This window comes from Formica exsecta, unplaced genomic scaffold, assembly GCF_003651465.1.
Source record: "Formica exsecta isolate Colony F162 unplaced genomic scaffold, ASM365146v1 scaffold342, whole genome shotgun sequence".
In the NCBI taxonomy this organism is placed as follows: Eukaryota; Metazoa; Arthropoda; class Insecta; order Hymenoptera; family Formicidae; genus Formica; species Formica exsecta.
The window spans coordinates 69,937-94,286 of NW_021850674.1; the positions used below are offsets into that span (position 1 = coordinate 69,937).

A 24,350-nucleotide genomic window follows, 5' to 3' on the forward strand; every position below is an offset into this window, starting at 1 on the left:
ATTTTTTTATAAGGTTTATTTATTATGACAATAAATGATCTGATCGTCCGACGGTACATATTTCTCGAATACAAATATAAAACCCAACAACATAATCGGACGGGGAAGGAACAGGTTCTCTGAATGTTTTAATCCGTCCAGTCTTTTTCTCTCTAATGATCCAATCTTGGATGCGATGAATACGTATTGTCAGTCGACTCGTAATTCATGACGTTTATCTCGAGCGTCAATGTTCACCGAGCTACTCGATGGCGTTGTCTGGCTTTGATAAATTAAGTTTGAGCGCAAAATTGTGTGTGCGATCGCGACCAAGCAGAGACATGCAGCATCGCCGCAGCTACGCATTTATACTATCGATAAAGCTTAATTCCGTCGAGAATTATTTGTCACGGGCGCGATCGTCCTTGAGTAAGATCTATCTTTAATGTCCATTTAACGCGATGTTGATCTCACCACGAGAATACACACAGAAAAATATTATTTTATTGCTAAGTAAAATGATTACTCAGTTTACTTTACTTCTTTTAAATAACAGTTATCTTTAACAAAGAATATTTTCTTAATAATAGTCTTAAAATAGACTTGTCACAAATTTTAGAAATACTCATTATCATGTGTACTCAAAACAAGTAAATATTTTCTTTTGAAGAATATTATAAAATTTTATCGAAGAAAAGTCAGATATGGTTAATTTAATGTAAGAAAATTTATTAGATCAGAAAAATTTAATGTATTTCTTTCAATTATATAATTTAATATTCTTGATTGAAATATTAAATTTATTAGGATTCAGAATATATTTTGAATAAATTTGATGCTTATGATGAACTTATGATAGATTTGCGGATATATAAACTTATGAAATACTTGAAACAAGTAATATTTACTTGTATATAGTATATATTTTTCTGTGTGTGGGAGAAAGAGCAATAAGAATCACGACGTTAATCACGATAAAATAATCATGAAAGTTCTGTTTTTAGACGATTTTTAATTTAATCCTAGCACATTTAAGCTTTATTCCTATAAATTATTTTTTTATATAACTTCAGGATTAATTTGATGTCTTAACAATGTCTTTGTTGTATCTTCTAGATCGGAATCTGCTGTTTTCGATCATTAATACTCTAGGCAGAATATGCAGCGATGTAAAAGGAAGACAACTTTTGGTTGATTTTCTTTATGAAGCGAGCTCTGCATCACATTGTTCGCGAATCATTGAGCCAATTTACCACTGCCGTTGTTGCTAAGTTTTATCGCGCAAATTTCTTGTTACCAGAGTGGAAAGTCCATCTTAATTATATAAATAGCTAGTACATTACAAAACACATACACGAGATCGTTAAAGTATTAAAGTACTAATATACATTAACGACATTGTTGTCAAGTGTTACCTATAAATAGAATAAATATACATTTATATATTATATATATAAGTGACAACGGAGACGCGACTGTGCTATGTGTTGCGAAAACTGTGATTCTCGTTAGAGTACCTTTTAAACTAAAAAATTGAATGTCAGCAATATACACACCTATACAATTTATAGGTGAAAATCTTGTACTCTAGATCTTTATACCGAAAGTTAGTAATTGTGATTAAATGATTATATTTTGATACTCGTTATTCTCTTTCCTCCTTTTCTTCTCTCTCTCTCTCTCTCTCTCTCTCTCTCAAAATCATTCCGACAAGAGAATCTTACAGAAACGTTACAGGAAGCCTATTAATCCTTTTTGAAAGATTTCTCACATATATTTATTAGAAGATATTTTAAACACTTGCTGTCTCTTTCTACCTACAGAGAAAGATATATAAGATCTATTTGACGGGCAAACTGTCAAACTCCGAATTGATCTTGGAGTCCTCAAGCGGAGACCGTATGAAGCTCCGGCTTCAGAGGTAATGGCATATCCATATGACAGTATTGTTGCGCGGCAAAAAGCAACGCGCTAGCCAATCAATCATTCGCTCTTATGGAAAAGTTGTAAATTGATTGGCTACCACGTCGCCTTTTGCCGTACGACAAGTGTTGCCGCGTCCTACGTATAGGAGCCATAATCCAGTCACGTTTAGATATCAGTGATTGTTATTTACGTATAAATATTAGTGGTTTTTTTACAAAGTAGGCAGAGAATAATGTAATATAAATAAAGATAGTAATACAATTTAATAGTAAATGTGTGTGATATAATTCTCCGAGTTCGAAGCAATCTCCAGAAAAAAAAGGATAAAAGCTATAAATGTATAAAGACTGAGAATGTAAAAAAAAGGATACATTTGAGAGAGAATTGTGATATTGCATCCTATCTCTGTGGACTGAAATCTATTTAAAAAAATTTTTTAAAACTATGTTTTATGCTGATAAATTAAATAAATTATATATCATGCATTGATATTTTTTCTCTTCAGTATTTTTAAAATACTTTTAATAGAAAATTCTCACACAAGATTGTTCTTCAAATAACAGGAAAACAAGATAAAATAATTTTCATGCATTATATAAATATACTTCTAGAAGAAATAAAGGAATAATGTCAAAACAAACAGGGATACTGGAATTTGATAAATGCATTTTGTCTCGATTGTGGTATACATCTTTAAATATTTCTCAAATAAATAATGACAATAATTTCTTGAAAGACTTTTATCACAATTGTTGCATTGACTTGGCGGAATTAAAAGCTGTAGTTGAAAACTTAATGTGAGTAAATCTTTTTTATTAATTACATTACGTCATTTCTTATTTCTTTTTACATTTGATGTGACACACATTTATAGACATTCTGCTGATGAAGAGCAATACCAATGGATCGCCTATATATTGCTGTGGAAAGTCATAGATAACAAGTCATCTAATATTAATTGCGATATACAGCGCAACATTCAAATAAAATTTGATTATATACAAATAAAAAATGCTATAGAGCTATGTGACAATGTATCAGATTATCCACTTAAGGTATTTTTACTAGCAAAATTTGTCTCCTCTATTATTTTGCATTACTCTTATTTGTAAAGAATTTTATTTTCCAGGAATTCATGATATTTTTCCAGAATACAAGCATAGAGGATATTACAAAAGAAACTTCAAACACCATATCCAAAGAGATTCTCACATTCCTAAAAGAGAGTATACATTTTAATCCAGGAATTGTATGTTGGATTATAAAGAAATTAATATCCACAGTTCCAATCAGACAAAATATTGTTAGCAATTTACAAGATATTTACTTTTTTACATTGGAATCATGCCTAGAACACATTCCAGTCAGAAAAAATTGGTATTTAAATCATAAAATGTTTGAGTCTTGTTCTCCAGAAACTGATTCAATTACTTATGGGAAATATTTAAAGATTGTTCTGTGTATATTATCAAAAATGGATATAGATACAAATGCAGAAATAGAGTTTTTAAAGATAGTTTATCCCATGCTTTCAAAAGCATACCATGTTAAAGATATTGAACTTGCATTATATTCAAAGAAAAATGATAAATTATTCAAAGAATGGCTTTTACTTTGGAATGAAACGTATGCATGTTCTGAAAGTGCCAGTACTTTGTTAATAGCATACAAAATCAGTGAAAGTATATTTAAAGTAACCAAAAATTTTAAAATACTTCTATGCGAACAAGAATTAGTTAAAAGAATAAGTGCAAGGAAATTACATTGGTTAAATGATATTTTGGTAAGCCTTATATATTTTAAGCTTTAAGCAATTTATTATTTTAATTAATTTACAACTAATGAATGAAACACTATATTTATTTACAATATATGTTAAAAATTTGTGTACACGAAATTTATATATATTATATATATGTTGCAGGATATATGTTATGTTTTAACTATGAAAAGAAAATATACTGAAGTCGAATTATTGCTCTCATGTGACTTACTAAAGCAATTATATCCAGTTTTATTATTAAAAGTATTAAATGATTGTCCACAAGAAGAAATTAACTCACTTGAAAATTGCGATAATGGTATTTTAATCTGTGAGTCTATCAAGTTTTTCTTAGAGAAATGTTATTCTGATTTATACAGTGATTATGATTTAAATGAATTGCATATGGTCTTAAAAAGCTATATTGAAATTGTGAAATATATTTTACATTGGAAAAGAAAATGTTTTATAACAATGAGATTAAACATCAAGGAATTCCAAAGTTCGCAATCTGATATAATCGAACATATAATATCTGTAAAGCAGATCCTCGCTCTTTTGCAAAAACATAATGTACTTTCTGTCTTGAAGATAACAACAAATATACACGATCAAGATCACAGTGCAATCAAAAATTTACTGGAGAAATCTGGCCAATCTGAAACTTTTCAAGCATATTGTTGCATAATAAGCGCCTTGAAAACTATTTTGTTATGTGAATTTTATAATACAGAACATAAACAGATTGCTAAATATTTTACTGACATGACATCATATTTATCTTCTTTATTTCCTTTGTCATTGAGGATTCAGACAATAGAGAATATATTTTCCTTATTATTTCTACGTTACGAAAATTTTAATGTTACAAATGCCAATTTCAAAGATGATAATTGCAATATATCGCTCGAAAGAACGGATATTAGCAAGTTGATAGGATGTGAGAAGTCAGGCTTTATAAGTAACAAATATATTATAAGAGACATGCTGCATTATTTATGGAATAGTACTTTAGTTGCAACAGAAGAAATTGATAAACTGCAAATACTCGGATTGCATACAGAGGCACAACAACTTCATGAAAATATATCCATCCTTACATCAACATTGATGGATGCTAGATGGAAACTGAGATTTTATATGAGATCTCATTTTATCGAAAACATTGGTATTTCACAAGACGAATGTGATAATTTTACCATTACAAATAAATTAGAACCCATAATGTTGGAAAAATTAAATCTTCCACATCACACCAAGGAAGACATGTTCTTTTATAAAGAGGATAGCACTTCTGACGAGACTAAAATTAAATCTGATAGCAGTTCAGAATCTGGTTTATTAGGCAGCAATACTAAACGCAGAAAACGTTCCAGAATTACTACAGCAACAGCAGATTTTTTAGCAAAAAAGGAACCATCCTTTATAAATTTAATGCTGGCCTCGAAAGAAAGCTTGGTGTTGCACTGTTTGTGGAGAAACGATTTTCAAAAGGCACGGGAAATAATTGAGGTAATATTACTTTGTGTAATAATGTATAACATATAGTTATATTATGTCTTTTTTTTTATACAAATTAGAAATCTATGTTGAGTAAATATCTGAGTAGTTGATAAAGAAAAAAAATAGAGAGAATTGTGTTCCCAAAACTAATAATTCATATTAAGTAACTAATAAAATTGGTTAAAACTAACATTTTACAAATATTAATATTTATATATTTCTTATTGCAGTTTCGAATGTTTCATATGAATTATACTCATATTCAGTAGCTTCATATTTAATAGGTTCTTTCACATGTTTCTCCTTTTTTAAATCTTTCACAAAAGTGCCAGGTGGATTCATTGTATAATATTGTTTCGCGAATGTAATTCTTTTTTGCGGAAAACAAAATTTACAACGAAAACAACAGCAGCACCATCCTGAAGTATGACATATTGTTTATATATCTTCCCATATAATAATTTTTTCAAGAGAAGACACATCATAGTTAATAAAATTACCTCTTTGACACCAGCAGGGTATTGCCAGACAAATATAAATTAATAACCAAATTTTGAGAACTAGCCATGTCCTTGACAAAATTCTGTTTACATGCGTTATGTCCTTCACATGCTGGTAATCATATAAAAGGCATTTTAATGCCTTAATTCCAATCTGACTTAGCTCTTCCTTTGTACAGTTTTCGGATCCTTTCAATGCTTCTTTTGGAATATCCTCTAATTCATCCTTCTCGGTATAATTCAGTATCTTGCCATGTTTTATGTTGTATTCCAGCTGTTGTTCATATTCCATTTTGAACTTCTCATAATCGTATAACTCTTCATCGGGACTTTCGGTATCTGCAAGAGTAGATCTCCCTTTCAGAGTTAAAGATTGATCGAGAATATTTTTGATATTTTCACTTGTAGTTTTTTGACCATATTCATACATGTCATATTGCATATGTATCTCTTGTGTTTTCTCAAAGTATTCTGTTGTTTCTGCTTCACCAGTTACAATATCCCTATCTTTCATGACTTGGAAAAAATCCATTTCTTTATTTAATGTTGTTTCATAATTGTTCACTATTTCTTCACGTTTTATTCTAATACTTTTTATATTTTGTATACTTTTGTCTATTAATTTAGTAAAAAATATTTTTTGTATATTTATTCTCTCTTTATTTTTATTAATATAAGCGATTTACGATTAATATAAGCATACATATTAAAGATAAATCTGTAGTAATAGTTGTACCATTGTAATTCTGTAATCGTAGTCTTCCTAAATTCTGTATACTTCTCTTGCTGTTATAAAAACTTGTATGGTTAATTGTCTTAATTGATGTTGCATAGGCAATTGTCGTCTGCTTCATAGTCTTGAAGAAAGAGAGAGAGAGAGAAATACTAATTTAAAAGCATAGATTTAATAATTTAAAAAAAAATATGAAAACCAGTAACACAATTTGTACTTTATCTAATTCATGCTTAAAACCAGCAATAAATGGTTTGTCTTCTTGCAAATTAAATATTTCTTTTGCATATGGTTGCATGTAAAAAAATACATTTGAATATTGTTTTTCATTTTCAGCATTATGTTCGTTGTAATATTTTACATGAGAATGTAACGATTTGTATCTTTTTTCATCTTCTGCGAGAGGTTTTAAATCTGTAAGATCTGCTGACTGAATCATTTCATTTTCACTCTCTTCATCATAATTCATAACATCTAATGCAATGTCAAAAACTTTTGCATCTTGTACATCAACCTATAATAGATAATTCTTTATTACAATTTTAACCAAAATATTATAATATATCACATATTATAATATAACACATCAATTATGGAGTACAAAATATTTGCATCAAATATTTAACTGTATGAGAAAGTGCTTGCAAGATACAAATCTTGATTATTAACAGAATCACAGTTGTCTTTTGATATGACATTTTAAACTTTTTGTAATATATATATATATATATTATTCACAAACATGTTATGTTTGTTAGATGTTCCATATGGAAAATACGCAAGTAGACGGCGAGATTCGATTTTCAGAAGCGTTTTACACATTTAAGCAGGATATATCTAAATACTAAGTGCTTGCAAGATACAAATCTTGATTATTAACAGAATCACAGTTGTCTTTTGATATGACATTTTAAACTTTTTGTAATATATATATATATTATTCACAAACATGTTATGTTTGTTAGATGTTCCATATGGAAAATACGCAAGTAGACGGCGAGATTCGATTTTCAGAAGCGTTTTACACATTTAAGCAGGATATATCTAAATACTTTTATACTTCAAATATAACAGACTTCTCTAAAAAAAATTCAGGAACTTCCACATTAGAGGTAAGATTCTATATACATATAATTTTATTGGCTCAGTGCTAGATATAAGTGTCACGATATATTTGCAGACCATAAGATTGATTACACAAGAAGCTGTACAATCCTCTAAGCACATCAAGCAACTCGAAACATTTCTAGCATCTCAGGAATTACATTTACGAATGTTAAATACAGATATAAATAGCAAAAAAATGTTAACTTTTAGCGTGCTCGACTTGAGTTTGACTATCGGCAAAACTCATCAAATCTCGAGTAATCTTTGCGATGTAGCCATGAAATATTTAAAATCACACGAAACGTTTGATGGCATAGAATATGCGAATTTCTTTTTAAAGATTTATCAATTGTTTTATGACAGTAAGAATAATATGTCTGTAACAAATATACTGTGTGACGCCAGAATTCCGTTGTATATAAAGGAGTGGAAAGAAAGAAACGACATTTGGAGTGATTTTGAGAATAATTATCGCTCATTTCGCAATCTCGAAAGAACTGGGATTGTCGCGATGCAATTTCGTGACAGCAATAATTATGTTTTAGGATTAAAAACGATAAAAAAGATGTCTGATATTTTTAACAGTGATAAAAGATATTTTCAAAATATCTATTCTTATCTGCAGCTTGTATGCACTATTATTCCAGACATCAGTAAGTTTATGTGTCTCTCTCTCTCTGTTCGTTTATTTTAGATTTATTTATTTATCAAACCAATTACGAAATTGGGAATATATTTTGTTTCATATTATTGACTTGTGTATACTAATTTGTTATTATTATGTTTTTAGATGATGCTAACATAGTGACAGTGTTTGATTTATTAAAGACGCCATTGTATCGTTATTTCGGATATCAAATATTCGATTTGAAGATAGAGCCGGACAAGTTTGAAACAGTCGCTTCTAATTTGCAAGTGAACTTAATATACAGTATTCTTGTAAACGCATGTCCGAAAATTTCGTATTATAATGAAAAAAATTATTATAATAATGTTAAGGATTCAGGATGTATCATATTGAACCAAAAACGAGAGGAATCGGTATGCGAATTGATTAAATATATACAGAGTGTTTCAAAGTTAAACGATCAAACTTTGCCAATGTTTGATGAGTAGAAAGAAGAAAAAAAATATTATATAAACATAGATCTGGAAACGTTTTATTATTGTTGTATATATTATATACGTTATATATAAAAAAAAAGAAGTTTGTTTATTTTTCCATTTCAGTGAATGCATCATTGATCCTATCAGTTTCTGTCGCAAATTAATTTTGAAACACTTTATATATATATATATGCATTTTTTTTTTTTAATTAATTAATAATGCATAGTATAGTGTAATTTAGAATATTATCTTTACAGAATGTAAAAAATGTCACAGACCCAAACCAATGCATCTCAGAAATATTGACAGAACTTCTGCAGGTTCTCTATGATGTAAGTTCGGGGCGATCACGTCTGGACAATTCGTGCTTAAGAAATATCTCTAATCATATGGCTGTGCGAGCGGTGTTAAATAAGACGTCAAGTCTCGCTAATCTCGATCTCAGCGAATTGTCTGTAGGAAATGAAACGCTGACATTTTTCTTGAATATTTGGAATGTCATGTTCCTTCACGCAAATTTGGATGTATGGTCCAACGATCCGCCTCTCGGCAACTTAAGGCGTACGGTCTCCTTGATGTCGATCGGCTATATGATTGGTGATCTAGGTCTGGTAACACTCGCCGCTCTGAGATCAAAGTTATTGGGCTATCATGCGAATGATTTGAAATTCTTTATGTCAATCGAGGAACTCAATGAATTAGCATGGCAGGATTTAGATCTTGTACAGAATCCAAGAGTTATCTTCGCTATGGTTAACGAGCTTTATGGCACGCCTGAAATTCGTGTAAGCTACGCTCGATTAATTATTTGATAAGTGCGGACAAATATGATCAATATGCTCGACGTTGTAGGTGTACGAGACTGAGAAGTTAGACGAACACTTGAATGATGCGATGCGCGATTATGTCTCTCATTATTTGTCAACCATATCATCTGATGATGGTGATTTTACGAATAGTCCGACAATGAGACGGAAAATCAGCTTTACTGATGTTATACAAGAACATTATCAGAACGCGTTTACACAAAATACTGACGTCAGCGTCAATAGGAATCTCTTGTCGACGGATGGATTTGAAATATTAAACGAAAATATAGATAATATTACATGCAATTATACATACGAAGTAGTATTAAGATATTCTAAACATGATACATCTAGGGTCAAAACTACCAGAAATACCATGGAACCATCACTTTGGCAAATTCGGACGCTAAGATCTAGTTTACTGCAATACTTGGAACGCCATTGTTGGCTACTCTCTTATCTTGTACAAAGGATGCATAATGAAAATTCGACTATTTTGGAGAATACCTATGATAATATAAAACGTACTGCGTGCCTCGAGAATCTTTTGAATTCTCCATGGATCAATAAATTAAAATTATTATTTAACAACAATCAAACTCTTACCGCTATTCATGATAGCATACCTGTGCATGAATTGTGGCGTTATTTTGAGCAAAGAGGAGAAGATCGTAATATGCAAAATTCTTTAGAGATTGTAAATGCTTTACCTGACAGCGTCGTAAAATACGATACGGAATTACAGCGCTTCAAGGATTTAATTCTAACTTACATACTCTCCAATTTAGATGTTCTATCTGTCACGAAAATGTTGCAATACTTATATCAAATCAAAGATATACATATACTGGTGCAGACAATACTGCACAATATCAACAAATGGCCTATGGATATATGTGAGCATGCATTATATCACGCATTGCAACATGAGCATAGTTACAAATTGCCGGCATATTGCAAGCGTCGAATAAACGGCATCTTGTGCAGAATAACAATATTTCATAAAATGATTCCATATTGTGCGAACAGATCCAACAGTACATGGTACGATATCATGTACTGTACAGAAAAAATCAATTCATTTGAGATTATCAAATCGTTGATTTACACGGATCAGTTCGAATTATGCTTAGAGTGGCTGGAATGTCAAGCATTCTCTTTAAAGATACAATCTCCTATGGTTCAAGATTTTTTGATAGGCCTCTTAAAAAACAAGCAGCAAGACTTTCAGCAAGCTCTAAAAGTATGCAATAATGTGGCTCACAAAAACTGTATCTATATAGCCATATCTGTATGAGTTTTTATCGTTTCAATAATGATTTAATATTTCAATAATGATCTAATGTTTCAATAATGAATATTAATACTTTGATATTTTAGTTTCTTCAAACATTACCGTCGAGCCAATCGGTAAAGATATGCAAAGGAATTCTCAAAAGATTAGAATCCATTAACGCATTGCAGTTTGTCACTAACTATTTACTGGAACACTGCAAAGTAGCAGATCAATCCAAATATAAAAAAATTTTAATCGGTTTGGAAATTTTGAAAATGTTGGAGAGTAAAGACAGAACGCTATATATTCATCTGATAAAAGAACCATTATTAATGCTGGAACAATTATTAATGAATTGTAAAATTGAAAGTATTCAAAAGATTCTAAACACGTTACATGGAAAATTACAGCATGCCGATATAAGCATCGGTAATTTTGACAAAATTATAAGATTTTATGCTAGAAAATCGCTGGATTTTCGTGTATCCATTCAACGTGATGGCATCGAAAGTAAAATCAAAAATATTCCACAATCTAATCTAGAAGCTGAAAATAATGAATTTATTATGCCTGTTAACGTGCCTACAAAAGAAGAATGGGTACCTAATGATAAGGTAATTCTCAAAAACATGCAATAATAATATTACAAGAGATAATATTCTTTTAGTCAGTTTGCATGTGTATCAAGTTTTCTTAAAATTATCCAAAATACACATACCCCTATATTGTTCAGTTATTATATTTATATAATAAAATGTTTGTTTTTAATAGGCAAGAGAATGCAGTTGCTGCAAAGCTGTAATATTTTCCATGTTCAACAGACGACATCATTGTCGACGGTGCGGTCGTGTTGTTTGCGCCATGTGTTCTCAACATCGCATGCAAGTCGTTGGTTATCCTAATTCCGTATTCGTACGCGTGTGCGACGATTGCAAACGTCAAACGGTATTGCAGATGCACGCGATGCAAAGTGTTTCGTCGACATCCAATAGTGAGACATTTGATTGTTGGCGATTGACGAGAGATGAGAGGCACAATCGCACCATAAGAGAGGAGTTCTCGTTCGAGTATGCGCCAAATATTTCATTGTGTCTCACTATCCTTAATCTGCATTCTGATCACAAGATGTATACCAGGTAATAACTTGTAAATTTTCTAATACAGTAATATAAAGAAATTCTACTTGGCAAAAGACAAGTATAATAGACGAGATAACTTGACTAACAATAATATTTATATTATACAGCTTCTTACTAGATCGTTGCGATGAAATGAAGCAATTGCTCCTACCTGTTGGCGGCGGCAGAATAAACCCCGAAGTCGATCATGCAGTGATCATTAAAATGATACGTTCTCTATTGGTCGCGGCTAAGGTGAAATGCGCGAAACTTGGTTTTAACACTGGCCTCACGCACTGCGACCGATTCCTCTCACAAGTGGATCTCATTGCGATTTTGGTCCAGTCCGATTGTTTGGCTCTGATACCTACGAATGATCTAGACGAGCACACGTTGAGAAAATTGCGTGATCTTCTTACTGAGAAGGAACAATGGACATTAGCATTGGATGTTAGTACGAAAGCGGGACTGGATACACAGGGAGTATGGGCCGCGTGGGGTAAGGCCTGTTTGAAGGTAGGACACTTAGATCAGGCGAGAGAGAAGTTTCACCATTGTCTCGACAAAATAGAGTACGAGGATTTTGACGATTGGGTCGTATTATCTTATTCCAAAGAGTTTGAAAAGAGAGAGCCGACGGAAAGCAGCACGATTGTGCTGAAGAAAAAGGAAATTTCGAATGAGAAAAAAAGACAGAATGAAAGTGATGATTATTGGAAAAGAAAAGAATACTCCAAGTGCCGGCCTCTAAAGGATCCACCGTTATTGACGGAACTTTTGCAAATATTAGATAACTTGAGTGTACAACGGTTCCAAATACAACAGTCATCTCAATCTGTATCCGACGCAACGCAAGAAATCTTTCATACACTTCACAACCTCAAAGCTCTTAGCCAAAATCAATTTAATACTAAATATCTGGCTCCTTTTAATCTAACAGTTTACTACCAACAAAGTTTGTATTATCTATTGACATATGGAAGCTACAACTCCATCTTACAGTTCTTTTTGAAGCATAAAGAGTTTGATAAATGCCTGGCATATATATTGGAAAATGATTTAGAGTGTGATTTATTTCTTAATGGAGTTTATTTATATTGTTTGAAGAATGGCGATACCGATAAACTTCACGAAGTGATGAAGACAAAAGATCCTACTTTGTTCATTTGGAAGAAGTATTTAATATTTGTCTGTCATTTCATGGAAAGGAAACAATATTGGCATATTTTATATCAGATACAACTCTTTATGAAAGACTGTATAAGAGCATCGATGACATGCATTCATTTTTATACCAGCGAAGTAAATTCCTATTTAGATTTGCACAACAGGATACATCTATTACAAGACGCTCAAAAACATTTAGAGTCAGAATTACAAATCGAAAGCTTGAGTAAAAAAAGGAAGAGCATAAGCTTTGCTCATAGCAGTCAAAGTATTCTGGCAATGGAGATGGAACCATCGGAAATAGATAGACATATAAACACTATATGCAGACAAATGGAAATCACGAAATTTTTAGCAAATTGTGAAAGAGAAGACAGAGCACCAACGGAATTTTTAAACCTCTTCCCGAACATTGATAACGACGAGTCTCAGACATTTGAATTGCCTACATTGTTTGGCAATCAGCAACAGAAGATACATTTGGCTGTTCTAGCTATATTGTGTGGTCGTGATATTGGAGAAGGATTTGGTATAGCTTTCAGAATAATACAAGGTAACAATATAATATGAATGCAATATAATAAGAATAGTTTAGTCCCAATGCATATCCTATATAATATTAAAATTAGATAAATAGAAAATAATCATGCATAATAAAATATAAATTTGCAAAATTAAAAATATATATTATTAGAGTTAAATTAATGTTTTGTTAATATTGTATTTTTATAGATTATAATCTTCCACAACAGAAAATGTATTCTTTGGCTGGCCATGTGTTGACTTTAAAAAATGACATAGTCGCGATCGAGCAATTGATTAAATGCTGTCGCAGCTCTGGAGCACCTAATGCACATGTAATTTCTGATCATGTTTTGACACATTGTATGAAATTATTATCAAATCGTTTACATAGTGAACAAAATCCGGCTCTCAAAAATCATATAGATATTCTAATCAAATTAATAATCGACACAAAACTTAGGGTAAGATTTACTTATAATTATATCAATATCTATTTATTAAAAGAGAATTTCAATGTATTATTTATATATCTTACAATGCTGTTTCTTTTTCTAGATAAATGCATACATTGAAAGCAAGCAATTAAAGGCTGCATATCTTCTTGCTGTTAAACATTCTAGAACACAAGATATAAAGAGAATCTTGAAAGAATCAGATAGACTTGGCCAAAATGCAATTAAAACAATATGCCTTAAATGGCTACAACAAGAACCAAAGAAATAAGCTTCCAGATTTATATTTTGAAGAAGAATTGAAAATGAGACAATGTATATAACTTCAGGACTGAAGTAAAAATAAATGATTGTTAAGATATTTTATAAATAATATTTAAAGAACTCTTGAGTCTCCTCACTGTAATATTGCATTATAACTTCAGAAACGATGTTGATTATAACTTCAGAAGATATATTTTCTGCAGTTAAATTAAAAGAATGTAAACAAGTATTTTTTATAATTCTGAACGAAAAAGAGAAAGAGATTATAGAAATTGTCTTTCTTATTACATAAAAATTGGAATTTATTAAATTTTCTCTCCTGAGAAACATACATTTTAAATATAAAATGAGTCTAAATATAGCAAATCAGATCTTATCGGAGAATTACACACATTTTATTATTGCTATTAAAAGTTGTTGAAACACTATATAATTACTATTATTATAGTAATATAAATATTAAAATTTGTACATAATATTTGTTACGACCTTAAAAAATTAATTAAATTTGAAATCCTGAATGTGTTATTTTATAATACAATATGTTACTTTTGGATACAAAATTTAAACGGAAAAAAAAAATAGTTAATATAGATGAAACTTGATTATATAATGATAGTATTTGAATACAGTGTATATATAAAATGCAAAGATAAAGGAATGTATACAATGAGCAATATATATATATATATTTCTGAGTCTCTAAATAAAATAAGAAAAGTAAATAAATAAGTAGGAAGAACGGCTATTAGGAGCTGAGCGCTGTAAAGATGCGCAAAAATATTTATTTTTGACACAAAAATTTGCTCTGTGTAATTATTAAATAAATATTGAAGAAAACGAAAAAAAAAAAAAAATTAATTTGTCATCTTTGTTGTATCTATATTACTTTGTTCTCCGCTAATCGCGTCTTGCTGTTGAATCAGTGTGGTTAAAAAAACATTGACATTCGATTGCACGTCTCGTAGATTCTGTAGTAATGTTCTCAGATCATTCTTGTCGGATTGGGTAGTCTCGTGTTGATAGACACATACTCCTTCATCGTATATCTTCACTCCTACACCGGCAACGTTCATCGTGTCACGAAAAAATTTTGGAATTTCGTGTGCACGACGCGCCTTTCGAGAGCACTGAAGTCGATCCCTAATATGGCTATTGATGGAAATTGCGCGCTCTTTTTTAAATTCAAAGAAAAATATGCATAATTTTAGATTCGTAACACATTTATTAATAATCTTTATTCTCTCAATAAAAAAATTTAAACATAATAATTATAATTATTATTATTTAAATATANNNNAACCATACAATTTTTGTTCAAAACGTTTTTCTCTAAAATGCTTAGTAAAATGTTAAAAAAAGGTGTATATATATATATATATATATAAATTATATATATATATATATATATATTATATATTTAACATAATATATAGTTTATACTTAAAATAAAATTCAATTGTGTGGCAAAGTTAAAGTAATAATATAGTATTGCACCAAATCAATAATATAGTATTGCACCAAATCAATAATAAAGTATTGCACCAATTCAATAATAAAGTATTGCACCAAAATAAAATTAAAACAGTGCAATGTTTCGGCAGTCATTATTTGGAACTAAATATTTGATTCAGGTTGCACTGTTTTGTCATTTGCACAAAGGTTTCCAAATTCTTCTGATAAATTAGTTACATCATCGGTGGTTATGTCCCTTACATTCAAAAGATCTTTTATTTTTTGACTCATCTCTTGAGAATTATTTTTCTCGAGTAGTGGGCATAATTGATCGATTAAAAAAGATGAAATACTGAGGGTATTAAAATCAAGATATTTGTAGTATGTCTAAAACAAAAACAGAGTTCTAATTATTTCAAAAATATTTCATGATCTATTATTGTGTAATTATTTCTATATTATTAATGCATATCTGTGTATATTTGGTATAATATATACATACATATATGTATGTGTATATTTTCAATTTTAAAAAAAGTTCAGGATTTTATAAGATACAAAGTAATAAATTGATTGAAAAATGCTCTTAATTCTAATAGATTTGATTTTTCGATCCATGTTTTCACTAAATTTTTTTTACTCGATTTTATGAGATTTATCTTATTAGAACCTGAATCCTTTTTGTAACGTTTTATATACAAATATAAGAGATTATATATATTTCAATATGAACCTTAAACTTATTATTCCGTGGATCTATTGTAAGAGCCTTTAAAAAATATTCTGCTGCATTTGTTATGTTGTTATGGAGAGAATAATAAGTAATTGCAATAGCTAAATTGAGAGCAATTTGTCGCTCTTTGATTAAATGTTCATATTTCTTCAACATTCGCAATAAATGCGGCAAAGGTTCCACCTCTCCAGTTTCCCAACCAAATTGTACATAAGAAAGTTCTGCTACAAAGTTATTACCTTCGGCAGCCTTTTTGAAATAGTTTATAGCTTCCTAAAAATAAATATATCATATATATATATAATTTTTTCCTCTTTTGCAAGAAAGAAGAAAGTAACTCATTATTAAAACTATCTAATGCAGTATTAATAAATGAATATAGAACTGCATATATAAGATAGATATTGGTGTAAGAGTATATTTCTCTAGAGTACTATCATTTAATGATTCTGGATGAAATGATTGGATTTGGTTTAATGGTTACTGAAATAAAAATTCTTGTATAATATATGACTAAATTATATAGCTTGTATTTACCTCTTATTAATACTTCTATTAATACCTCTTATTATTGTTACAATCTTTTAAACAGATTTTAAAAATCAAAATTTAATGTTATCTTTTCTTATGAATTTTTTTTGCGATTATATAATAAAATTAATATCATCATTATGTTATTAAACTGACTTATGTTATCATTTGTTTATTATACTAACCCTATAATCCCCGCATTGCTGGTATAACATTGCAGTGTAATGCAGATATGTAGTATTACTTGGTGCTATTTGATTTACAGCATCTAGACATTCTTTCGCTAACAATGTTTCATCTGAAACATTTGCGCGTAGAAACATAAGAGCTAACTTTAGCAGAACTCTATGATCTGTTGGTTTAGTTTTAACAATTTCCTTAGCGATTTGTAATACTTGTTTTTCATTGTTAGTTTTTCTTATATAATGATCTCTTCCTCTCCTGAATTTATGAAAACTCTCCATACGCATTTGTAAATAATAAATTCCAAATACATCATTCTTAGAAATAGCATATGCTATTTCAAAATGTTCTTTTTCCATATCTGATACTTCGGATGAAAGATTTATTGAACGCCTTTGACGCCTGAGATTCTTTCCAAGAATAAAATGCCATAATGCACAGTCTTGATTTTTTTCTATTGCTTTCTTAGCGATATCAATCGCTTTTTTTATACCGTAATCATTTAAACACGACCATACAACACTTTGACATCCATATAGGGCACCAAGTTCTTCATTATTGAATTTTTCTGTATCATCAATATTTTTTAAAATCTCTTCTAACAGAGTAGGATTTTCTTCAAATTCATATAAAAAAAAACATTTAGTTGCATAAAAAACATGTTCGATTGCCCTTGATGTTCGACATAATTCTTGCCTACAATAATTCTTAATATAATAATAGTAAAAAAAACAAGAAACTTTAAAATATTAACATAAATAAATATTATGCGTCATACCCTTGTTGAATCTCCATTAAAACATCTTCTGCTTTTGAAATATTTTTTTTTGCTTCATCATAATCTGCACTTACTACAGCTTTATAACATTTAAACAAAGATTTTATCAACAGTTCTAAAGGACAAGATGTTTCATCTTCAATTGTATCATTTTCATGATATACATTATAGTTATTGATGTACATTATGGAATGCTTTATCGTACTGTCTTGTATTTCCCAAGTAAATGGGCAGTGTAATTTCAAAAGCTTTACTTTTATACTTATTTCCTCATCTTCTTCATGGGATGCCATGTTCTTGATATAAAATCAATTTATCATAAAAAATGGCATCTATTCATAAAATATTCAAGTTCCTAGATTAGAATTATATGTAAATTATTTTTATATGTAATATGTAAATTACTTTTTAATAAAAAAAAATACTGCTTAATAAAACAATCTAGCAGTTTTAATTACAAATTTTACATACTTATTTTATTTGTTGTTTTGTTCTTTACCTAGCTAGAAGAAAAAAACGGAAAATATATATACACTTAATTCATTTCAAATACAGAAATGGAGAAAAATGTAAAAGTTAAATAAATTGAATGTTCATGTTCAATTGCAATTGATGCAATCTTGTTAAACAATGGCAATATCATAATATATAAATACGATACCTTTTACTTTGTTCTGATATATTCTTTATTTCTTAATAGATTTCCGTTTCTCAAGGGATATAGTACAGATTTCTATTAATATATTAAATAATTACAACCTATCATTTCTAAATGACGTATATAGAGCAAGTGCAATGTGTAAATCCCCGATATGCAGTGATAACAGAACAAATTCTGGTTTCCGGTTTCCGGCTTACCAAATAAAATAAGAAAAGTAAATAAATAAGTAGGAAGAACGGCTATTAGGAGCTGAGCGCTGTAAAGATGCGCAAAAATATTTATTTTTGACACAAAAATTTGCTCTGTGTAATTATTAAATAAATATTTCTGCATACCTTTAATAGCGCTCAGCTTTTCTCTAATAGCTGTTCTGTCTACTTATTTATTTAAAAAAAGTAAAATTTACCAAATATATTTGTACAAATATCTCACTTATTTCATATTAAACGATTTCTTTTAATTCAATATATTAACTGCAATAAAAACCCATAATTTTCAATATTGAATTTTAAATATTTTATGTCAATGATTAGATTTATTTTATTTTAGAAGTGGCATAAATCAAATTTTGACATACAAGAAATTCAAAAGAATTCAGTTAAGCTGATGAGGGTGATATGTCTGAATAATAATCAGAGAATTTTGTTTATGTCACTTCTACGTATTTCATTGTATGCAAAGTATACAATTTAATTGTATTAATATTTCTGTATTACATATAAAACCATGATAAAATGGTATAACATGTATTTCTTTTTTAAAAAAATAAATATATAAATATAAAAAAAGGGAAATAAGTTTTCTACAAACTTCTATTAATTAAAAAAAAAGCTGTATGTGTGGCTGGAATCTAAATTGTAAAGGACAGTGCTGATTGATTATTGTTTATCTTCCATCAATGCTGATAATCTTTCTTCATACTTCTCAGTAAACTTACTATCTATATTCTTAATGGCTGCCAACAAGGAATCCTTCTCACTTTGCGACCAATTGCTACTCCACTCTTTAAAGAGTTTAACGCGACATTGAAACAAGCTCGGTGGTCTATCAGACCCTTCACAATCCATTTTCTCCATTCCAGCAACTAGCCCATTTACAAGCCCTGGAGGGCCACAGTTCTCGAGCAATACTCCCAGGAAATCATTCCGCTGCATTTCAGACCATTCTTGGAACCATTCTATCATGTAACGTAGTTGAGCTTCATTTGACAACATGGTAGACATGTTGCTTGCTTAAAAAAATATAAAGTTGTCAATAGTCAGCTGCAAATTTCAACAAGGATAAAATATGTAGAATTTATATAACTGCTTTTTATATTTATTTTAAATGGAGATAATAACGAAAAATTGCTTTTAACAGCTTTTGAAAAAATGTAAAGGCTATTGCTATATTTTTAAAAATATAGTAATATATATTTTTTTTAAACGCGACTGTCAACTGTCGATTTTTATAATTAAACAAATAGAGAAAAAAAGATATATATAAATATAAAAAATTTTGTCAGGTTAGGAATATTATTTGATGTACAAATGCAACGAAAGTCAAGAAACAAATGGCTTGTCCAGACGATCGACGTAACATTTGCGGAAAATTGTAAATTACCAAAATTATGTTTCAGCCTAGGCAAACTGCGTGCAAACTGCCGTCGTTTCGCTCAATGATTATCGTTCTCGTTAAGAAGCGCGTGTTATCAGGGTTTTAGCCATTTTATCATTGAACACGACGACGATCCGATAAAAATGCTGCGCTCTGGAAGCGAAACAAGTGGAAATACGGGAATACGGGTAATGGCATTCGAACTCCTCGTTATAAAACATCGAAAAGTAATATTTATTAACACACAGACTAATATAGAAAATTGACAACTAGATCGACAACTTGCATTTTTTGGGGTTGACCTCTTCTTCTTTCTCCACGACGGAATCCCGTACAATATCCGAGAAAATTGATCGATTCGTCGTTTCTACGCAAATCGAGCGAATTTTATAGACTACGTGAAGAAGAAAACGAAAAAAAAAAAAAAATTAATTTGTCATCTTTGTTGTATCTATATTACTTTGTTCTCCGCTAATCGCGTATATTAGAAATAGGAATAAAATATTAAATATCAGAAGGAGCAATTTGGAATTATTTTACTTCAAACAAAGGAACGGAATGGTTTAACGCATAATGAAATAAAAAAATAAAAATTAGAAATAATTAATTCATTCCGTTTCCTTGTTTGAAGTAAAATAATTCCAAATTGCTCCTTCTGATATTTAATATTTTATTCCTATTCCTAATATTTTCTCTATTGTGCGCAGGGCCTAAAACACACACAAGCGTGAACCGCATTCACGTGATGCACAGAGCGCTCTGCGCATCACTGGTGTGTGTATATGTGTAGTGTGTGTGTATAATTTGTGTAATGGGAATTCCCGAACTTCGTTTTTTTTACCCGTATTGATGTGATTTTAAAGATTCGCGCGGTGAAAATTGAGATGAAAATTGATTGAAGATTAAAATTTGACAAACCAGAAAAAAGAAATTTTAGCTCCCTTTATTCTAATTAGTAAAAAAATTCAATCCTTAATCTTCAATTTATAGTCTAAAGCCTGTATCGATAAATACATCTTCACTTCATTTCTAAATAAATCATTTTCACATATTCTCTTACTTTAGCATAAAGAAGAAAAAAAAGGAATCAGAGAATATTGCATAGACTCTGACTATCTACGTTACAATCAAACAAGAAGAGACAACTTATTCATCCCAAGGACGGAAATCCAAACAAGAAATAATAATAATAATTGTTTTCTGATTTTATATAATAATTCCAAAGAAAAGAACAGCCTCTCTTTCTCATCTATACTGCAACTTTTCCAACTACTAAAATCAATTCAAAATAATTCCCTCCTTTCTCTATAAAATCTGCTTACAATCAGAAATAGTTTTGACATATACACATTTATTATAAATTTTGTTCATACTATATCTCAGGTTTAATATATGTGTGTGTATATATGTGTAAAAGTCAGAAAGATTATCAGAATGGATTCTCTTTAATTATTCAGAATACACAGAAAATGTCTTAATGTCTTTATACAATCAATCCAGATAAAGAACAAATATATTTATTTATAATGTATTTTTTGATTGATAAGTGGTATCACTGGGGATACACTTACTATATATTTATTATTTGTAATATTTAACCAACTCTTAGTGTAATATTTTATCTCATTAGAGAAAATCCATAAAAGAAAAAAGAAATGAAAATGTGAAACGTCTGTGCTTGAACTTTTGAATAACTTAATTCCAGATTGGAAGTATAAAAGAAAGAATATTGCAATTGTTTAATTATTTATTAATGATAATAATATATATAATTTATTAATGATAAGAATAAGGGAAAATGATAAAAACACACATACACACACATTATTCTATTTATAAATTCTGAATACTTGTAAACGACTAAACACAAAAGATAATGTGTTGCTTTCTAAGAAATCTATAAACATATCTATTGTTATGTTTGAGTTATATATTTCTCTCTCTTTTAAAATATATTATTTTGAAAATAATTATAATATATCTTTTCCCCTTTTTCTCTTTGCTCCACGTCTTCTCAAATATTATTTATTAAATTTATTAAGTAGCCTCAATAAAACAAATTTTGCTCTAACTATGAACTTTATTTATTAATTTGTAAAATAAATTGATTTATAAATATCTTAAAAACTATAAAGGTTATCTTTTTTATTCTTGTATTGAGATTTATATACAAATATTTTGTACACTACTTTAATTATTTTTTTAAATCATTCAACATGCTGCCATAATATCCGTTATTAAGAGAGCTTATAGAAATATGTAAAACTTGTCATAAATAAATATTTTTATTGTACTTACACACAATTAGTAAGAAAAGATTTAAGTTACTTTCAATAATGAGACGTATTCGTGAGTTTTTCAATACATTATAAGATTTCTATTTTATGATAGAAATTTATATTGTTTTTCAAAAAACCTCTACAATTTAAATGTCAATTTAATGTACCTAGAACACCACCCTTCTCTTTGTTTACGGATGTTCCAACATTTTAAAAACTAAAGTTTTTAAAAAAATCACTAAAGACACTAATAATCTTCAAAATAATATTTATTTTGTTTTTATTTTTATCACACTAAGAAAAATTATTTGAAAATTTGTTTTGCACTATCCACAGCTAAAAGGAAAGGGAATGTAATCAGGTACATTCTGAATCATATTAAAATAGCATTCCATCAGTCGGTTGTAGTTATTAATGATTGTGTGTCTAATAAGCTCTCTGTTAAAAAGATTGAATTGTTCATAATCGGTGCACTAATAGTATTTTTCGATCTTTTATTACTAAAGGGGTAAAAGCTATCAATATTCGTATGAAGGGAATAGATACCGATCTTATCGGTATCTACGGGTGAACCGCGATTATCGTTTATATTTATTTTAAGTTGATTGATGTTATTTTGTAATAATCTAATATAAAATTCGATATGTCTTTGCCCACCGTTATGAATCTCAAGTGTTGGTATCCAACGAAAATAGCATTGCGTCCAAAGTTCTAAACTGGAAATAGCATATAAAGGTTTTATAACTGTCCTATTTTCTATCTTCTTGATACTATGAGAAATAAATAAAGGATTATAAAATAACAATATATCCTGATCGTTGAATTGCTCCCGCCAATCCCAAACACTACGAAGTACAAGAGGTGTATTAGGATCCTGAAAAAGTAAGGACATAATATTATAGTTATTTATGTGATAAATCTAGTACATTTTTGGCAGTGAATAATTAAAGATCTAAATAAATAAACAATATTTATTACCATAGCTGCCACTGCTCGATCTCTTTCACAGTTGAAAATAAAAGTGTCAAAAATAGAAATGTGTGCTGCATCCCATAATGTGGTCAAATATGTTTCCGTAAATTCAAATTCTGTTGGATATTGTTGATATGATTGCCAAACGCAATCGAGGTATAAAAGAAATAATGGAGACTATATTAATAAAAAATAATTTGTTAGTTAACATGTTTTAAGCATCTTAAGCGTTTATAAAAATAAATGTGATATTATGAATACCTTTCCTGAATTAGATTTAACGATATGACCTAATCTATCACAAAATGGATGGCCTCCAGCAATCCATTCTTTTTGTAATAATGATTGAAAACCGGTTATAGTACGAAAGTAAGGATCTAATAACAGTTGTGCTAAACTTGATATAACACAGCATAAATCTCTACCAGCACCTTCTAAAAAAGATTTCTGTTATAGATCATTAGTTTCATATCTTAGATAATTATCTTTATGGTTTAGCAAAATATTAATTCTTAATACAATGTTAGTGTTTTGCGTGTTAACATATATATAGATTGTTCTATTACAATATTCATTACTATTATTAATAATACAAAAAATTGTTTACATCATAATACTGGATTATTTTAAACTCTACCTTGTAAGATGACAGAAATTCCTAAATTAAGACGTTCACAGACTTCAACTGCCTTTTGTAGACAATACGATATATATTTAAGCCATTTTGTATTCTCTAATAATGAATAAAAATTATTATCTTGAATCCAGAATTGTCTGATATTTTCTGAAATATATACACATATACATATAAATACATGCACACACATTGTGTATATATACAGGGTAGGCCATTTTAATGTATTCACTGAAATATCTTAAAATCTGTAAGTTTAAGACAAAAATGTTTTAGACAAAAGTTGTATGATTCACAGG

The 24,350-nt window shown here is 29.4% G+C and overlaps 4 protein-coding genes across 6 annotated transcripts in view; 1 reads left to right on the forward strand and 3 right to left on the reverse strand.

Moving 5' to 3' along the window:
• The first annotated feature begins 1,064 nt into the window (after window positions 1–1,064).
• LOC115238522 lies at window positions 1,065–14,338 on the forward strand. Its single transcript, XM_029812441.1, has 14 exons — window positions 1,065–2,702; window positions 2,780–2,960; window positions 3,035–3,688; window positions 3,830–5,179; window positions 7,369–7,515; window positions 7,584–8,163; window positions 8,301–8,551; window positions 8,876–9,403; window positions 9,471–10,670; window positions 10,808–11,317; window positions 11,475–11,839; window positions 11,950–13,541; window positions 13,721–13,974; window positions 14,069–14,338. The coding sequence occupies exons 1-14, from the start codon at window positions 2,533–2,535 to the stop codon at window positions 14,234–14,236; spliced, it is 7,950 nt and encodes a 2,649-aa protein (XP_029668301.1). The 5' UTR covers window positions 1,065–2,532; the 3' UTR covers window positions 14,237–14,338.
• LOC115238520 lies at window positions 5,199–6,819 on the reverse strand. Of its 3 annotated transcripts, none has more exons than XM_029812437.1 (3): window positions 6,621–6,819; window positions 5,671–6,527; window positions 5,199–5,589 (listed from the first exon to the last, which is right to left on the reverse strand). In XM_029812437.1, the coding sequence occupies exons 2-3, from the start codon at window positions 6,200–6,202 to the stop codon at window positions 5,381–5,383; spliced, it is 741 nt and encodes a 246-aa protein (XP_029668297.1). In that variant the 5' UTR covers window positions 6,203–6,527; window positions 6,621–6,819; the 3' UTR covers window positions 5,199–5,380. The 3 variants fall into 3 exon arrangements, with proteins under 3 accessions (XP_029668297.1, XP_029668298.1, XP_029668296.1); XM_029812438.1 differs by lacking the exon at window positions 6,621–6,819 and having other exon boundaries at window positions 5,671–6,009; window positions 6,099–6,144; XM_029812436.1 differs by having other exon boundaries at window positions 5,671–6,819.
• A 1,410-nt stretch (window positions 14,339–15,748) lies between the features above and the next one.
• The window catches only part of LOC115238523 (myotubularin-related protein 6), a 12,586-nt gene continuing 3,984 nt past the window's right edge, over window positions 15,749–24,350 (reverse strand). Inside the window, exons 7-14 of the mRNA XM_029812442.1 lie at window positions 24,055–24,201; window positions 23,679–23,851; window positions 23,424–23,594; window positions 22,992–23,319; window positions 17,910–18,069; window positions 17,134–17,827; window positions 16,418–16,690; window positions 15,749–16,071 (exon numbers count right to left, since the gene is read on the reverse strand). Coding sequence (XP_029668302.1) covers window positions 15,847–16,071; window positions 16,418–16,690; window positions 17,134–17,827; window positions 17,910–18,069; window positions 22,992–23,319; window positions 23,424–23,594; window positions 23,679–23,851; window positions 24,055–24,201 — 2,171 coding nt within the window. The 3' untranslated portion in view covers window positions 15,749–15,846. The remainder of the gene's footprint in view (window positions 16,072–16,417; window positions 16,691–17,133; window positions 17,828–17,909; window positions 18,070–22,991; window positions 23,320–23,423; window positions 23,595–23,678; window positions 23,852–24,054; window positions 24,202–24,350) is intronic.
• Window positions 19,089–19,801, reverse strand: LOC115238521 (uncharacterized protein C14orf119). The gene has a single exon (XM_029812440.1). It carries the CDS (start codon window positions 19,791–19,793, stop codon window positions 19,449–19,451), a length of 345 nt encoding a protein of 114 aa, XP_029668300.1. The 5' UTR covers window positions 19,794–19,801; the 3' UTR covers window positions 19,089–19,448.

What these genes read in the sequence shown, in the direction of transcription:
- LOC115238522 (XM_029812441.1), top strand. Translation starts at nt 2,533, where the DNA reads ATGTCAAAACAAACAGGGATACTGGAATTTGATAAATGCATTTTGTCT. An exon ending in ATTGGTTAAATGATATTTTG is followed by an intron (nt 3,689 to 3,829) that starts GTAAGCCTTATA and finishes TATATGTTGCAG; the next exon opens with GATATATGTTATGTTTTAAC. An exon ending in GATCACAAGATGTATACCAG is followed by an intron (nt 11,840 to 11,949) that starts GTAATAACTTGT and finishes TATATTATACAG; the next exon opens with CTTCTTACTAGATCGTTGCG.
- LOC115238521 (XM_029812440.1), bottom strand. Translation starts at nt 19,793, where the DNA reads ATGTCTACCATGTTGTCAAATGAAGCTCAACTACGTTACATGATAGAA.
- LOC115238520 (XM_029812437.1), bottom strand. Translation starts at nt 6,202, where the DNA reads ATGGATTTTTTCCAAGTCATGAAAGATAGGGATATTGTAACTGGTGAA. An exon ending in ACCCTGCTGGTGTCAAAGAG is followed by an intron (nt 5,590 to 5,670) that starts GTAATTTTATTA and finishes GTCATACTTCAG; the next exon opens with GATGGTGCTGCTGTTGTTTT.